The following is a 17363-nucleotide window of genomic DNA, read 5'->3' as shown; positions in this document are numbered from 1 at the left end:
AAAATACACAGAGCTGAAACCCCATAGATGCATTCCATGGAGGAAATCAGCTTCATATAAACCAGAAGAAATTTAAGGATTTGGTAAATTACCATGATAGAATGGGATTCTACCCATGTATCAAGCTTCCTCTCATGAGAATGCTATAGACTGCTATGAGGTCTCCCCTCAGTCCCCTTTTCTCCAGCCTGAACAAGCCATGAAACCTCAACTGTTTCCTTATATGGCTTCCCCTCCAGACCCTTCACCATCTTTATAGCCCTCTTTCAGACACCTTCTAATAGCTTTTTTATCTTTCTTGTTATTGTGGTGCCCAAAACTGCACACAGGACTCAAAGTGTGGCCACGCCAGAGCATAGTAGGACAGTCACCTTCCCTGAACTGGCTAGCAGTGCTGTGCCTGATGCACTTCAAGATGCAGTTGGTCCTCCTGGATGCCAGGGCACACTGTTGAGTTGTATTCAACTTGCTATTGACCACAACCTCCAAGGTGCCTTTCTGCGTGGCTGCTCTCCAGCCTCTCGTTCCCCAGTTGGATTAAGTGAGATCATATGTATAAATGCAGGCATTTCATATAAGCTCTTTGTATTTTATCTGTCTAAATCTTCCCTTTGCTCTGTTAATTTTCTGAAGGATAATCCACTCTTAGCAGAGGACTCCAGTCTGGGTGACAGCAAACACCTGAGCAAAAGCAATATTGACATCTCGGGAATCCTGGAGGATGAGAAGCAAAGGCCACAGCTGCCTCGGAAGCAGAGTGACTCATCCACTTACGAGTGTGATACCATAACCCAGCATCATGCCTTCCTGTCCAGGTAACCAGTGCCTGATGACTGAGTCAGAGAAGTGGGCTTGCCATTGAAAGGAACCTGCTAGCAGCAGAGCATAGAGGCATTGTTATTGTTTGTGGTATGTTTCTGGAAGTTTGCCTAAAGTTCTTGTCTCTCCCTCAAAGAAAACTATGGATTTAGTGGGTCTAGTATGAACATACTCACATCTGGAGAGTTTTTTATTTGATCTTTATTCAGTTGTGAGGGTTTTGAACATGCAAAAATGAATGCACAAAGTTCTATTTTTTCAGTACAGCCCACTCAAAACAAGATGAGTGAATACTTGATAATTGTAAATTTCTGTTACCTATTTCTTTCTAACAATCCCTCTGACTTCACTTTCAGGACTTTTATTATTCTCTAGTGAGATGATTGCTTTAGGTGCTCCCGTTGATCTATAAGCTATTCAGATCAGCTTTAAAACAACAACAGAAAAAAAGCCCTGCATAAACATTTGGCTTAAATGAGGAGGGAACTGGGGGGAGAAGTTAACTTAGTTTTCCTTTATCCTAAAAAACCTTTGATATACATGGGATGAGAACATAACCATTCCCTTTGTCTCATTGTTCCTGGTGGTTCTAAGCTATTTGATTTTTTACTTACCTGAACTATTCAGGCTTTTGTTTCCTCTATCTATCTTCCTATTTCCTGTATTTCATTGTGAGTGATGCAGAGGAGCTAGACTTACTGTGTGTTGAAGTTTCAGTTCTGCTCAAGTTGAGTATAGTGCAGACTTACTACTGTGCTTTACTTCAAGTCTGGCATTTTTCTTAGTAGCAGGTTAAGGTAATTCTATAGTCTTGCTGTGATGGAATGTCCTTTCCTTTGTTTTCTTTGACTATTCTGCATTTATTTTGAAACCATTGCATTTTCTGGATATCAATGTGTTGTAGATTGTTTTTCCTCTGAGACAGAATGGTTGTTTTTCTCTTGTCTGCAACTGAAAACATGAAGATTTGTTTGGTCAGTCACTTTTAGGAACTTTTATAGGAGAAATACAGTGTTATATTTAAAACAGTAAACTTAAATATTCATGGTCCTTGCAAAACTTTACCAAGTATTGTGTAGAATAATTGCAGGAAACTCTTGCATTGTTGAAGGCAGTAAATTTACTGAATAGCCACACTGAAAATCATGGCTGCTATACTGCAGTATCATTTTACAATTTTAAGGCTTGGATCTAAATGCCATTTGCTAGAACTTTCTAAGTATCTTGTTTTGGTACTGTTCTTTTTTTCTGAATGCCCTCTTTATTATTTTTGATTCAATATTTTATTTGTTCAGCATCCACTCAAGCGTGTTGAAAGATGGTGCAGAACTTCCTCCCGTGGATTCCAGTTTCTCAGAAGTAAACCTGGGCCGATTTGAATTTGAGGTGTCTGATTTCTTCCTTTTTGGATCACCGCTTGGTTTGGTGCTGGCCATGAGGAGCACAGTTCTGCCTGGTCTGGATGGTAAGTTCTTGGGGTTAAAATGCAAGATGCATAAAGACCTTTGTAAACAAAGAGGCTCACACAACAAGGAGGAAAACAAAGGAGCCTAGTTAAAGTCAGGGACTGAGGTAATTTTCTTCCTTTAAGAGATGGTAATGTTAATGTAGGTAGGTACTGAGGTGATGAGGATTGCTCTAGGGAGGTCACTGCTCACTTAAAAAAGTGTATCTTAAGTTCTGCTGTTAATTATATACCCAGTGTCATACATCATGAAGCTCACACTTCACCAAGGATGAGTCCTTGAAAACAATACCAAAAAATGACATCTCTTCTTGGTTCAGCATTACCTCTTGTTCATGTCTGGCTTCGCGGGTGGGTTTGGCCCTTGGGTGTGTTGCTTGTGAGCCATTCTTCCTCTCTAGTCACAGAGCCTACTGATCAGACACATAGAGGATTTTTTAAATTTTATTTCTAAAGCATCTGGAATTTTTAAGTTTTTCAGTTAAAAGATTACTTTACTTTTCATTATTCAGCACATGCTTTGTCTCTTTGCATGGTATGAGCTTTTCGTAGTGCAGCATCTTTATAGGAAATGATGCATTCAGTTATTAACAGGTGAGGGAGAAAATCTGTTGCAATAATGAGAAGAGACAACAACTCAGAGCTCCAAGGTTTTTTTTTTTCCTAGCCAGTCCTTTCCACAGTCTCTGCTCTGTTACCCTCCGGGCACTTTGAAAGGAAAATTTCATGTTAATTACTAGGATTTTAAACTATTTTCTTCAAATTAGCTCTCACTTCCATTCTTCCTTGAATATTCTGCAAAGGAATATGCTTTGAAAGCAGCTCAACTGATGGGCATTTCAAACACATTCTGAGGTGAGCAGTGTCTACTTGAAGCATAATTAGTCTTTAGAGGTGCATATGATAAAAGAATCCCATTGTAAAGTGATAATTGTGACACTGTTGAGAGGAAAACAGACAAATTTAAATCTATCATGCAGACAGTTGGAAATTAGTTGAGAAGAGTAAGGTGCCCTCTTTACTGAAATAAATGGTAGAAAGTTACCTGAAAATGTGACAAGTAAAATTCAGATGTATTTATTTGTTTTGTTAGAATTAGTTTTTATAATATAAGGGAAGGTTCTGCTATCCCCTAGGTTTAAGTCCTCGGGATTGCAAAAGCCCATCAGATTGTTTTGCTGGTATATATTTGAAGTGCTGAGCATCACAGCTATAATGCTCAATAATGTATTTACAGGATTTTAAAATTCTTTTTCATTTCTCACTTCCTTCTGTTTCTCTTCTGCTGCTCTTTACATTTCATATGTGCCTGCATTTCTGATTGTGATGTCTCTTTAAACTCCTGTGCAGTGAAATGTTCTTTACATATGAAATAAGAAACAATTCAATTTGGCCAGCTGTGTGCTAATCTGGAGTTTGCAGAAAACCCTGTTAACTGTGTTTCTGCACAGACTCTTTGAAATTTGTAAAGCAGCAATACTGGCCTCTTTTTCTCTGTCTTGTTCTCATCCAAGTATGCCAGGTCCGACCAGCCTGCAGCCAAGTTTACAGCTTCTTTCACTCTGCTGACCCCTCTGCCTGCAGACTTGAACCATTGTTGGAGAAAAGATTCCATCTTCTTCCTCCATTCAGTGTCCCACGGTACCAGAGATACCCACTAGGGGATGGAAGATCTCACCAGTTAGGTATAGTGCCTGTTTTCATAGCTCTCATTCCTGTTGTTCTCTTAAATGTTCTCTCCTTATACAGCTCAAGAGAATTTGAAATAGCAATGTGCCAGCATGCTAAAAACAAACTCTGGGACTGAGTAGCACAGGCATACTTAGCAAGTGTGGAACCAAAAATTACTAAGGAAAATTTTTCTTATGCATGAGGTTTGTGATACTAGTTGTGTTAAAGAGGAGTTTGAAGGCGATACCACTGTTCTAGTTGAAGTATCACTTGGAAAATTCCATGTCCTTGACTATCATTTTAAACAATTTATTTTTTCAATTAGTTGGCCTTTGCCTAGATCTTCATATGTTGTTTCTTTTGGTCACTTATGGTTGGTTTGTTGTAGATATCTACTAGGACAAATCAGACTACTGAGCAGTCTTGATTGCATTTCTCCTGGGTGGATTACTAAGCAATAGTTATGTTGGTAATAAAGATTTAAATCGAGGAAAAGAAAACCAAAGAGAAATGGATTGATTTTTGGGGAAGAAAGAGGAAGGGGTGGATGAGCAAGGTGCTAGTAGAAGGAATTGTGCTTTTTTGGCTTAATAGAAAATAAGGTAAAATCATATAGGCATGAAGTATCTTTGACTTGTCACGTTACACAAAAAAGAACATTTTGCTCATGTCAGAAAGAGGACCAGAGAAATATCACAGACTCCCAGGACTATGTAGTTTTCAGAAAATTACTTCAAAATGAGTAGGGTTGAGTGTGAACTAAAGTAGCATCCCAGCATCACTACCCAGTTTGGAAGATCCTGGCCCAAAGCACCCAGCTGCCATTGCACGTTCATGGCAGTAGGGTGTGTGCTTTCTCCATGCAGTCATGCTGTGTCGTGCTATTCACACTCTGAAGGAGGAAGTTTCATCCATGGGCATGAAATGAGATATTATTCAGGAAAACGTTCATTAGCCCTATATTTAAAAATAAATGAATAAATAAGGAAATAAGATATACACGGATGCAAAAGTTTCAAAACCATGGTGTGCATCCTTTTTTTTAATTGTTATTTTCACTTTTGTAACCTGCAGGTGATGCTCTCCACAATCACAGTGGTCTGTTCCTTGAGAATAGCTCTTTGAACATACCTTTCTCTCAGGAGAGTCCTGGATCTCCAAATACATCTGATCAACCACAAGGGAAAACAAGAAAGCTGAGCTTGGCCAGCACAAACAGTGAAAACTCCGGGTCAACTGAAAGCTTGCCATCAGCATGCCTCACCAACAGTGAGTGAAGTGCCCTGTGCTATTGGATATGGCAACAGCCTTTCCCTTTGCACTGTTTCTGTGAAAAAGTTGATTATGAAAAGAAAATATATCTGCTTGGAATTTGGGGAGAATGAGAATAGCCCAAGTTTCTGCAATTTTACATAACACAAGTTATCTTTCTTTTCTGTTTGTAATTAGATAGATAAAGTAATAGAAAATAAGTCAGTTTTATATTATGGTGTTATTCATAAATAGCCACAGGAGTTTCATAGTAACAGGGGTTTATGATCATGTTCTAGGCATGAAGCAGCATAGGCAAATAAGATTTGTTACTCATAATTAGAAGTGCTATAAATCAGTATATTGTCCTGCTATGGACTATAGTCACATGTGTGTGTATATATGTCTGTATGTATGTATCTCTCTTTCTCTCAATATTTGCATCACTGTTCAGGAGGCATTTGCAATTCTTACCCTATAACATGATTATAAAAGTAATAATCTTTCACTGTACATTTTCCATGGACTAGAAAGCAGTGGGGATCGTGCTGAGGTGATTTCTGCTTCCCAAAACTTGGACCCAGAAGAACTCTTTAGATGTTAGGCAGTTAAGGTGATGATGCAGTCAGTAAAAACTGTACTTTTGTGAATGATAGATATTTAACAGACTTAAAATATCAAGATTAAGAAAGCAGAAGACGTGATTCCATTATCTAGCTTAAAATGAAGACAGCAAGAAATTTATTGATATAAAAATGTTATGCTATTTTGTTTCATTTTTTGTAGTTACTGCAAAGTGGTGGGGAACAAAACGAATAGATTATGCCTTGTATTGCCCAGATGTGCTGACAGCCTTTCCAACGGTGGCCCTGCCACACCTCTTTCATGCCAGCTATTGGGAATCAACAGATGTTGTGGCCTTCATCTTAAGACAGGTAACTGATCTTTTTTTTTTCTCTCTGCAACAGATAACCTTGTGCTTGTTAATTGCATTTTCCAAGGGTCAGTCTTTAAATCTTTTGGTCAGTTAGGTGGCTAAGTGTGGATGCATCACATACAAGTGCATTTAGGAGTGACAGATCTGGATTTGTTGGAGAGGTAAAGGGGACAGTGAGCCCACCATTAGCACTGCTGACTTTGTGACCAGTAATATTGTGCCTTTATGCATGTCTCACCCCTCCTGTGCCCCAGATCAGTCTAATCCTGTATTATATATTAATTTTGTCCTGGTTTTGAAGGAATAGGCTACCTCCTGCCTTACATAATTATATCTTTCCCTGTTAAGTATCAAACTCCTAGCACAAATCTGATAGTAAACCAGTTTGAAAGTACTGCTTCCATAAGAAAGTCGAGTCTCTCCTTTACAGGACACTTTCCTATCTTGTAAGCGCATTACAGCTTTTAGAATTTAATAAGCCTTTCAAGCATTTAGAACATATCTCTAAAGCTGTATGTGAGCTTACAGCTCTACATAAAGGACTAGTTAGTTCCAATACAGTCTGGACCTTCTACCCTTGTTGGGGGTTAAGAATAAGACTACTGGCTCCTGAATGCCCTGTGGGTGCATATATTGCCTGCACATTACCTCTAGTGAATAGAATTTATGCCAATTTGTTAAAAACCATGCTTACTTCTCAACACTGCTGTAATTTGTTGTAAACCAGCTGCTTTGCTGACTGTGATTGCAGCATGATTTTACTCAAGGGACTTCATATAAGACATCTTTTGAAAGAGTTCTAGATCACTCTCTTAGCAAAGGTACTGAGATTGTAGAACTTCAGCACAGAAAACCAGCTGTTCAACTTGAAAAATTTGCTAATGTATTTCTCATTCAAAATAGCTATTTGTGATTGCAGGTACAACCCACAGATTTCAGTGAGACAGGGCTTCTGGTTTCAATTGAAATGTGGTTTAACCCACACCCAGATTCTGAATTCTGTAGGTTGTGTCCTGAAATCTGAGTTGGACATGAAAGTTTCTTGGTAATGTATGATGTTTAGGTTGTAAGAATGTGTATGACATAATAAGGTTCTGCAAGTTCAGTTGGACTTCAGTGGGTCCTTGTGGGTCCCTACCTATCAGCTACTGAAGTAGTTATACCCAAAAGGGATAAGAAGCATTTCTCTGAGTAGATGTGTAGAAAATCAATATAGATGAAGTCAGGAACCTGATGTCTGCCACATAAAGGACATTAAAAATGCTTCTGTGGTTTTATGCTGCTTTACTGACTTTGCAGACCATAATCAAGACAATGTGACTTGTCTCTTGATACCATCCTAATGTTGTCACTGTTTCTCTGGAGGCATGTGCAGGCTCTGCTGTGAATGGAAAAGCTGTTCAATAAGTATTTGAAATTAAGTGTTGGGCAACAGAGTGAAAGCAGTTTCTTTGTCTGTGCAGGTTTTGTGAATATATGGCTTTACCACTCTACTTCCATTGTGCTTTTGCCTCTGCAGTGTCACTCAATTGGGGCAGCAGTGTAATTTCTCTTTCTTTGCCAAGTACCAGGACTCCTCAGGCCTCAAGCTGTTTATTAAAATTTTAATATAATTTCAGGTGATGAGGTATGAAAATGTAAATTTCAAGGAAAATGACAACCTGGATCCAGAAACACTAAGTCCATCCAATCCACGAGAAAAATGGCTACGCAAAAGGACCCATGTCAAATTGAGGGTAAGTTTAACACTGAATATATATGGCAGCCATGGAAGATGGAAGATGAGTTTGGCAGAAATTTAAATGGAGTTTGATCTCCCCAAGTAAGAGTTTACATAACTGAATATCACTAAAGAGCTGAAAACTGATGACTTAATCCAGAGGCAAGCAGATCAATGGTTAGGGAATATGAGCAATTTCATCTTGGTTTATCACTTCATGTTGGGAGAAAGTCTTTCTTTCTTTCTTTAATATTTATTCTTTAATTCTTATATTTCTTTCTTTAAATAACAGACAGGCCCTAAGTTTCCATTATGCAAAGAGCTTTCTTTTATGCTAGACAAATCCATAAGCCAAGCAGAAATATTTCCTAATTTCTTCAGGTGCTAAGTCAATTAATAATGTCAGTTAAAATGCATGTGCCCTGTGCATAATGATGTGGCTCTGTGGCACCACTTGAAGTGAAAAAGAATTGGCTTTCTCTCAAATGTTCTCTCTTATTTGGTCGTTCTGAGTATTCTCTCTAGAAAGTCTATTCAGAAACCCACCATAAGTGGAAATCAGGCTCCAGCTGAAATGGGAATGCACTGCGCTTCATGTACCTCAGACATACTGCCCAGGACTGTGTTTCTGTGTCACTGTTCATAACAAAATAGAGACAGCAGCCTTGTGACAAAAATGAACCATACCCTTCTCATCTTCTGCTCTTATTTCAGAATGTGACTGCTAATCACCGAGCTAATGATGTCATTGCAGCAGAAGATGGTCCTCAGGTACTGGTTGGGCGCTTTATGTATGGACCTCTGGACATGGTGGCTTTAACAGGTGAAAAGGTGAAGTCTGGGTAATCCATTTTCTTAGTTGTTGAATGTGGCACACATGTACAATGTCAGAGAAGGCCTTACAGTGAGGGGAAATGTCACTAACCCCCTACTACTCAGGCAGAAATATGCTATAAAGTGGGCTTTACTGATGGCTGACCTGTTTCTGAGCTCTCATCTCTCTTACCTGATTATGGGTATCTCCTTTGGTTAGTGGTTAGTGGTGAGTGTGCAGTGGTTTCTGAATCGGCCATCCAGCTGTACCACCTACTGGAGACAATTAACTTTCCGAGGAAGAAGGAAAAAGGATTTTATAGTAGTTGACAAAGCAGTAAAAAAAAAACATGTATCATCCTATCCAGGTAAAACAACTAGATAAAAGAATAGGCATTCTAGAAGCTAGGTGGCTGCTGTATCTTACACATGGGCAAGTAAAGATTAGTTTTAGAAATTAGTAGTAATGTGACACAATTGAAACAGTCATTCCTGAAACTGCCTGCAGAAGCCAGGCTTACAGCTAATAAAGCCAAGCATCAAGTGAGCACATTTTTTCATATTCACTGAGATTGTAGGAGTTTCTAAGCAAACTAAGAGAGCAGTGCTGCTGAGCTGAGGGCAAAACTGAAGCACGTAGGCTTCACTTGGCTTGTTTCAGGTCTAGCAAAGTTTTTAATATAGTTTATGTTAATTTTGATTAAATATTTCAGTTGAAGAAAACCATATTGATTAAATATTTTGATAATTTGAACTGTTTTGGTTGTAGGCGAGATTATGATTTGAGAAAGATTTTGTCTCAAGAACCAGATGCAGGAGGTTTTTTTGTAGGTTTAGTGTGTGAAAAGGTAATATAGCTATGCAAGATAAAATTGTCTTTTTCCTAGTTTAGGGCTCTTCCCAAATTTCTGACCTCTATGTTTGACATGTGCAGTGCTAAGATCAGGGCTTTAAATTATGAAGACAATAAACTCTTGTATGTTAGAAAGCATTTGCTTATTGAGAGGACTCTCTTTGAAGTTCTTAATGAAGTTCCTTCAAACTTCCTTGAAAGCTTTTACTACCAGACATGGTTGGAGATACTAATATTATCTAGGCTTGGCAGGCCTTGCACATAGGGGGTGTTTTGTTGACTATCACACTAGATTACTGTTTCATTGGTTTTGCAGGTGGATATCTTCATAATGACTGAACCATCTTCGGGTAGGTGGGTGTATTTTGACACAGAGATATCCAACAGCAGTGGACGAATATCCTACAATATACCTGAACAGAAGAGACTGAGAGTTGGTGTGTATCCCATCAAAATGGTGGTCAGGTAATAACTCCAAACTGGAACTAAAGCTGTGATGGGTTGTGGTGATCAGGAAGGAACTTCAAAAGTGAGTAAAAACGTCATTTGAATCCCTGGTTGGGAGATTAAATCAATGAGGAGAATTGAGCTGAAATAGAATGTGTTGTTATCCACCAGTTAACAAAGTCCAAAGTCAGCTTACAGTCCCATGTAGTGCAGCTTGAGAGGAAGAAAATGTTTTACCTCAGTTAAATAAAAAAGGCAATCAATTCAAGAAAATAGTTACTGAAACACAAATAAAATTATATTCAAAAATGAAGATTTAGAGTGCAGGAGTAAGTTTCAAAGAGGAATAAAATAAATTGCCCTCTTTTCATTAGGCTGTGAGCACATATTTGTAGGAATCTTCATCACCAGACATTTATGTGGTCTTTAGATTACAGGTTTTAGGAAACATGAGGTGATGGTATGAGAAGAGCTTTGGATTTCCTTGTCATGTATCCATTTTTTAACATCCAATTCTCTTGGGGAAAATGGTTTTCACATGTCTTTCCATGACAAGAGTGATGTATGCCTGCATTGTTTTTCGGTTGTTTGTTTGTTTGTTTTTGTTTTATTTGTTTGGTGCTTTTGTTTTTTTGTTTTTTACTTTTCTCAACTGGCATTCCCATTGCAAGGGGGGATATTTGCAAGAATAGAGGGTGGCTAATGTCCATATTACAAATTGTTAAGCTTATGGAGAAAGTTTGAGTAGTAATTAAGAGTACTTCAAGGTGTTTTGCGGGGCTTTTTTTCTAATTCTTTTGGTTATTTGTATGCATGTGATTTCTTATTAAGATCAGCTTCCAAATGTCTCTTTGAAAAACTATTTCCTAAAAGTGTTAGTTTTGATTGTCCCACATAAGACTGAAATCAGAAGCCATATTTGACAGTGATTCTTACAGCTGTAGGTCTAGAAAGATCTAATTTCAAATCTTAACTAGAACATGCAGAAAATACATTCTGACATTTTGCTTTTTAAATTAATTTATTGCTTTGACTCTGCAGAGGGGACCAGAGCAGTGCAGCAAGTTACCTGACTGTACTGCCCCGAGGAATGGAATGTGTTGTGTTCAGCATTGATGGCTCCTTTGCAGCAAGTGTTTCAATTATGGGAAGTGACCCCAAAGTCCGAGCGGGGGCCGTTGATGTTGTCAGGTAAATGAGATTTGAACACTTCACATCTCTGACTTTCTGTTTGAATACACTAGAAAGGAAAAAGGGTTGTTATACTAAACCGACAGCAATTTTCTAAGGGCCAAGATTCTCTGCAGATACATTTCTATATTTTCTTGCACAGCACATCTGCCTGAATTTCAGAGAAATATTAGAATGCTGTGGATTACATTGAAATTTGTAGTTTAATTTGCCTAAAGACAAAAAGTTGCCTCTTGGGAATATGATCTTGAAGCGTGTGCAGTGAGTTAATAATGATTCCATGTGTATTTTGTGTTTCACTAATTTCAAATAAGGACATATTTGTACTTAAAAAATATCAGGTGCCATGAATGCAAGAATGTTTTTTGGAGGAAAAATGAAAAGGCCTTTTAATTCATTCTTGCAGGTCTGTTAATGTTGGCCTGGATGGGAAAAGGCAGTTCTCATTTTGGAACTTGCATGAGAATGTAAAGTGTCAGTTTTCAAGGGTTTCCATTCCTTACAGCTGAAATGACAGGAAATCTCATTAAAGATTTCAAAAGTAGTAGTACCTGATGTGTTGCAAGGTTTATTCTAAGTATATTTTTGAATGGCTCTTATATTTTAGATAATATTTTGTATATTAATGTCTCTTGCTTTCCTCCATCTCCCCCAAGGTGTAGACATTATTACTTAGTTTCTGGATTGGAGTAGAGACTTAGGCATGCTGCTTTCCACTTGTTGAAGGACTTCATGTGACTTCTAACTGGTCTGAGAAAAGATGCTGACCTGACCTGTGAGCATTGTTGCTCTTTCTGCACTTATATAATTTAACTGCTTCTTCTGACAGGCATTGGCAGGACCTGGGATATCTGATTATCTATATCACCGGCCGTCCAGATATGCAGAAACAGCGTGTGGTTTCATGGTTGTCCCAACACAATTTCCCACAAGGGATGATCTTCTTCTCAGATGGACTCGTTCATGACCCACTGCGACAAAAGACCATTTTTCTCCGGAATCTCATGCAAGAGGTACTAGAAACCTATTTGTAGCCTTAAAACCTCTTTTCAGGGAATGCAATTCAGTAGAGATCTCCCTCCTTTCTGAACAGTAAGTCTTACTGAACATCACAAAGTCTTTTTGCCACTCCTCACTTTTAAAAGAGTAAGGAAAGCTGATAAAACATCCAAAGGGACCTCCAATCATGACAAATCAGTAGATCACCTGCTTGTCCTTTCCTGTGCACATAGCTGTAGTTCTTGCTCACATGCAGGCAGATTGATTTAGCTTTCTGGGGTTTACAAATTGAAATTGTTAACAGGGAACTCATATGCTGCTTTACTGTAAATCAAGCACCAGCCTTGTAGTTGCGTGGTGTTCAATAGTGCGTTCACTTTGGAAGTAATGTTTGTTTCAGTGCCACATCAAAATCTGTGCCGCATATGGTTCCATGAAGGATATTTCTGTGTACAGTGTCTTGGCTCTGTCGCCATCCCAGATCTACATAGTTGGACGATCCACAAAGAAATACCAGGCACAGTGCCAAGTAAGTAACTCTTGCTATTCAGTCAGGAAGTCCTAGGGAAGACAAGGCAATGCATGCAAGTGAATGCATGTGCAAACTTACAAATACACAAAGCAGCAACGGTATTTCAAAGAAAGGCAGTTGGGGTTACAAATGAGGCATTTTCTGGAAGGGTGAATAGTAAAGAGAATCAAGTGGTTGCAGGTTGTATCTACAAGTGCATGCATTGCATATTTCTGAATGACAAAATGAAATGGGTCACTTGAAAAAAAAATTGAGGGGAGAGGAGTATTAGTATTTTTGTAGGTGTCTAACTGGGATGCCAGTGACCAAAACTTAATACCTCATAGCACTCATTGGTCAAGGCAGCAGTAATTTGTCACTCCCTTCTTTTCTTCCTATTTCAGTTCCTCAGTGAAGGTTATGCAGCCCACTTGGCCTCGCTGGAGTTCAGTCTCCATTCACGACCCAAAAAAAACAACTCTCGGATGATCTTGAGAAAAGGCAGCTTTGGCCTCCACTCGCAGCCTGAGTTTTTGCGCAAGAGAAACCACCTCCGCAGGACTATGTCTGTGCAGCAACCTGACCCACCTTCCTTAAACCCCAAGCCAGAGCGTGCTCAGAGCCAGCCTGAATCAGACAAAGATCATGAGAGGCATTTTCCTTCCATTGCTTGGGTTCGAGGTGGAGTTCACAAATTTGAATCTATTCCCTAGGAGGATTGGGACTGTAGATTTTGGGTGCACCCCATAAAACTTGTAGGCATGCCTGAAAGGTAGTATTTAGGCAGCTCCAAATTAAGAGAAGTGGACAGGAATTTGTACCTTGGAGTCTTCCCTGTTCTGAAATCTGCCTTCTTACACCAACTGGGGCACTTCCAGTCTTTTCCTCTTATCATGTTTATTGGGGAAGTTTAAAACAATCTAAAACTATCACAAGTTTTATCATAATAGCAACAGGTTATTTTTGGGAACAAATATAATATGTGCAGTAAGAGGAAAAGATACTGATTTTACTCAGAAGGATTGTGGTATCAGCTAATTAGCTGCACCCAAACCAGCATCAAGGGTAGGTCCTGCAGGTTACAGAGGAGGTTTACACTTTAAACATTAAGTAGTCATGTCTGTTTCCACTTCACTTTTCAATAAAAGTGATAAAAGGGAAGCAGCAGCAGAAGCTACAATAACAGGTGGTTAGGACTTCTACAACAAGATGCTTTCTGGGTGCCTTAAACCCAAGGTTTCCTTTCAGCCTACAGTGTTGGTCAACAGACTCCAACATGGGCACTCTCATTTGTGTGAGGCGCTGGACAAATAAATGTGAGAACTTCACTTGTGAACCAAACATAAAAACTTCATGTTAAAACTAAATATGTCAGCCACAGTTTGAACACAGTTAGTGTTGTTGTAACCAAAGTAGTGTGCAACTGTACAAAGATCACATTGTTTGTGGAACTCAATGACTGTGCAAAAATTGTGTGGACTGCTCCAAAGAAGATGGCTCTGATGATCTCAGTCCGAGAGTCAGATCCTAAGAGGGCAAGCTAAAAGAAACCGTTTTACCAAGTGATCTGCAAACTTCAGAGCAATTGCTTTTTAATTATTCGAACTAGAATATTTACACTGGAGGGGAAAAAACTAATTAAGTAAATTGATAAATTGTTTACCTTCTCATGCTTAACAGCAACTTCTGCATTAAGACAATCTGTAGCATTCAGAATTATAGCATTTGAGCTTCAAAGAGTGGACATGCAAAAATACAGGTGCCACATAGACATTTCTCTGCTGATTTAAATTTCTCTCTGATCTCTCAATGGACTTACTAGAAGTAAAATGTGTGATGTTTTCCCTAAGTAGTAATATTTCTAGAGCGTTATAGTTACTTTAACATAGTAGCAGTTTGCAGATTCTTCATGCAGATACTTCCATGGAAATTCATCAAGAGAATTTTAATGACTGAACTGACGCATGTTTTAAAACCTACAATGAAGTTACAAGTGCACATAAAACCCCCTACCCCCTTTTTTTTAGAGTTAAAAACATACTATTGACACTGAGAAAGCTTGAAGTCAAAAGAACATTCCTTTTTCAGGTTTGTTGTTTGTTTTTTATTTCAGGGAATTGGGGTAGAGATGGTGTGGTGCCTCTCCATCCCCCTTTCAGGTTTTGCTAGACCAGACAGAGTCACTCACCAAGTCGGTTAATGATTTTGAAAGTTAACATGTAAAACAATAAATGCAATGGAAAACTATTGAGACAGTGCAGAAGTAAAGTAAGTCAGTACTTTCTGTTAACCATGAAGTTTCAGTGGACTTTTGGAATGGTGTAAGAGAGTAGCTTTTGCCTTAAGAGGCAGCAAAATAGGTTATAAGTGGAGATGTTTGATTTATATTTTCAGACATTACTTGGCAAGATTGTCAGCTACCTATTTCAAACTTCCTGAAATATCTCTGGCACATCAGTAGTTGGTTGTTTTGGTTTTTTTTTTTTTCCTATTGCTTCCTTTAGGGGAAGCGGTTATCTCTGCTGAAGATTAAGGAAAGATGTAAAATGTTTTGTAGCAAACACTCTTTGGGAGCAGGTAAATACATTACAAGGGGCTAGGGTTTTGTGCTGTTGCTACAAAAGCTAAATGAAAGATAGCTTGCAAACTACATTGAAACACTCTTAGCATTTACAAATGCTTTCCCAGTAGTATCATAGTTCTTGAACCCATGAAGTTGGAGGAATTATTCCATGTTCTGTCTCAGCCCACTGCATGTATTAATTCTAGTCACATAGTCTGGTTCTTCTCTGGTTTGCACCATGAAGAGGTTGCACAGGTGCACCAGCCTCCATCTCCTTCTAGTGAATTTACTGTTAGCACACTCCTGCTTGTTAGTTTTAAATAGGCATGGGAATACAAGGCTTGTGAGAGGAACTTAATAGGAAAATGTTAAGTTTGATGAGGGGTCTAAATTGATTGATCGAATAGTTCTTTTTAATCATTGGATGTTGTTTAGCATGTCTCCTGACTGTAATCGCTATTCCTGTTCAAAGCTACCATTGTTTTAGCCATCTACCTCTATCACCCAAGAGACTTGAAAACCTATTTTTTTGTTTTCAATTGCTGTAGTAGAAAGGTCTACTTCCTTTCAGAAGAGGGATCTGTGTGTAATTCTGTGACTGTATTGAAGGAAATAGTGTCTAAGTACAAGGTTAGAAAAATCTCCTAGGTTATAAAGGGCTGTCTTTTACTCTTGGAGACATAATGTCATTTTACAGGATTTCATGTCATCAAGACTCCGATTTTGTGTATTTCTATTAATAGCTGGGTCACCTTTACAGCAGTCACTGTGCTTGCTTCCCTTAAGAATATTAGGAGCTAATAGCAGTAAAACAAGTGTGTGTGCGTGCATGTGCGTATATGATTTAGTGTGGTAACAATTTCAAAGTTTCTACACATGGTATTAAAATCAAGCTGAAAATACTCTTCCTTTAACTTTTTCATACAATTTATGAGAGCTTATATGGCATTTGCATAATTCCAGCACTGCTGATTGCTCATGGCTAGAATGGTTTATCTTGTGATCCCACACTCCAGCTGTGCACTTTGGCAAAATAGTGACACAGGCTTCTTAGTTACACGCTTTGTCCACATGGAACTGCATCCAGTCATTCACAGGCATTCAGCTTGCAATTGGATTTCAGTTCCACTTGCGTTTTCATGGAAGATCAGTCCCCTAGGAAGCCATTTGCTGAGGGTAAGTTTGATCCTACAGTCATCTTATTCTTGATTTCAAGTCCTCATTGCTGCAGTTTCTGTGCAGTCAGCACTTAACTTAAACTACACAGACTATGAAAGTGTTTTAGCATACACAGAAGGGAAAGGGACAGTGAAGTCAGGTGGGTGTGCCCACAGAACATACATTACATTCATCAGTTGTTTCAGCACCATCTTTTGTTTAGTGCCTCCAGTGTGTAACAGAAAAGCACATTCTTTTAGCGTGCTGAATGGAGGAAGCATAAATGAAATTGTAAAATGCAAAATTGTTAGTCCAGTGGATACTAAGGGTACAGTACAAGTATGCCACAGTTGGAAGCATTTACTTCTTTGTCCTGTTGATATGGATCCATTTTAAATTACTGTAAAAAATGGCTGTGATTAATAGCAGTGGTAGAGTTATTTGAGATATTGTGAAAACACACCTTCACAGCTGTGGTGTTTTGGTTTTGTCTGTGTGTATGTGTGTATAGCTACTGGAAGACACTAGTTTTGGTTCTGCTTTCACAGCAAATTTGTAACCAATACACATTAAAAAAAAAAAAAAAGAACAAAACCAACTCAAACACAGCAACAGTGGCTGTCTGTTCAATTTTGTTGTCTAGCTAGGTAGGTTTGGAACACGATATCATTGTATAGATTGCAGAATTGAATAGTGATGTTAATCCAAATCTGCTTATTCTGAATAACATTTTTGTTTGCGTACACTAGTGCTCTTGGTATAGATTTTTGCTCGACCAAAGTATTCCTGTTTAGTTTTGTGGCATGGTTTGTATCTATTCAGCATAAAATTCTGTTAGGTGTAAAAATGACAAAGTACTGGTAATCCTTATTCATTGGGGTTCATGAGAGCTGTCATTTTTATTTGTTTACATTAAACTAGTCTTAATTTATACAGATTACTTCACTTTTTCCTCTATACCTAGG

The 17363-nt window shown here is 38.5% G+C and overlaps 1 protein-coding gene across 4 annotated transcripts in view; it reads left to right on the top strand.

Moving 5' to 3' along the window:
* PITPNM3 (PITPNM family member 3) overlaps positions 1-16996 on the top strand; it is a 36197-nt gene extending 19201 nt beyond the window's left edge. For 2 of the 4 annotated variants that reach the window (XM_054647095.2, XM_077188525.1), the window contains 12 exons: positions 634-815; positions 2115-2284; positions 3799-3969; positions 5030-5224; positions 5993-6141; positions 7763-7879; positions 8578-8694; positions 9846-9994; positions 11018-11167; positions 11997-12180; positions 12567-12695; positions 13082-16996. In XM_054647095.2, coding sequence (XP_054503070.1) covers positions 634-815; positions 2115-2284; positions 3799-3969; positions 5030-5224; positions 5993-6141; positions 7763-7879; positions 8578-8694; positions 9846-9994; positions 11018-11167; positions 11997-12180; positions 12567-12695; positions 13082-13390 — 2022 coding nt within the window. In that variant the 3' untranslated portion in view covers positions 13391-16996. The remainder of the gene's footprint in view (positions 1-633; positions 816-2114; positions 2285-3798; positions 3970-5029; positions 5225-5992; positions 6142-7762; positions 7880-8577; positions 8695-9845; positions 9995-11017; positions 11168-11996; positions 12181-12566; positions 12696-13081) is intronic. The other 2 variants (XM_077188527.1, XM_077188526.1) reach the window with 2 other exon arrangements.
* The last annotated feature ends 367 nt before the right edge of the window (positions 16997-17363 follow it).

The sequence above is a fragment of the Agelaius phoeniceus genome, chromosome 20 (genome assembly GCF_051311805.1).
Source record: "Agelaius phoeniceus isolate bAgePho1 chromosome 20, bAgePho1.hap1, whole genome shotgun sequence".
Lineage (NCBI taxonomy): Eukaryota > Metazoa > Chordata > Aves > Passeriformes > Icteridae > Agelaius > Agelaius phoeniceus.
The sequence above is the reverse complement of the archived record's forward strand: the minus strand, read 5'-3'. Positions and strand labels throughout refer to the sequence as shown.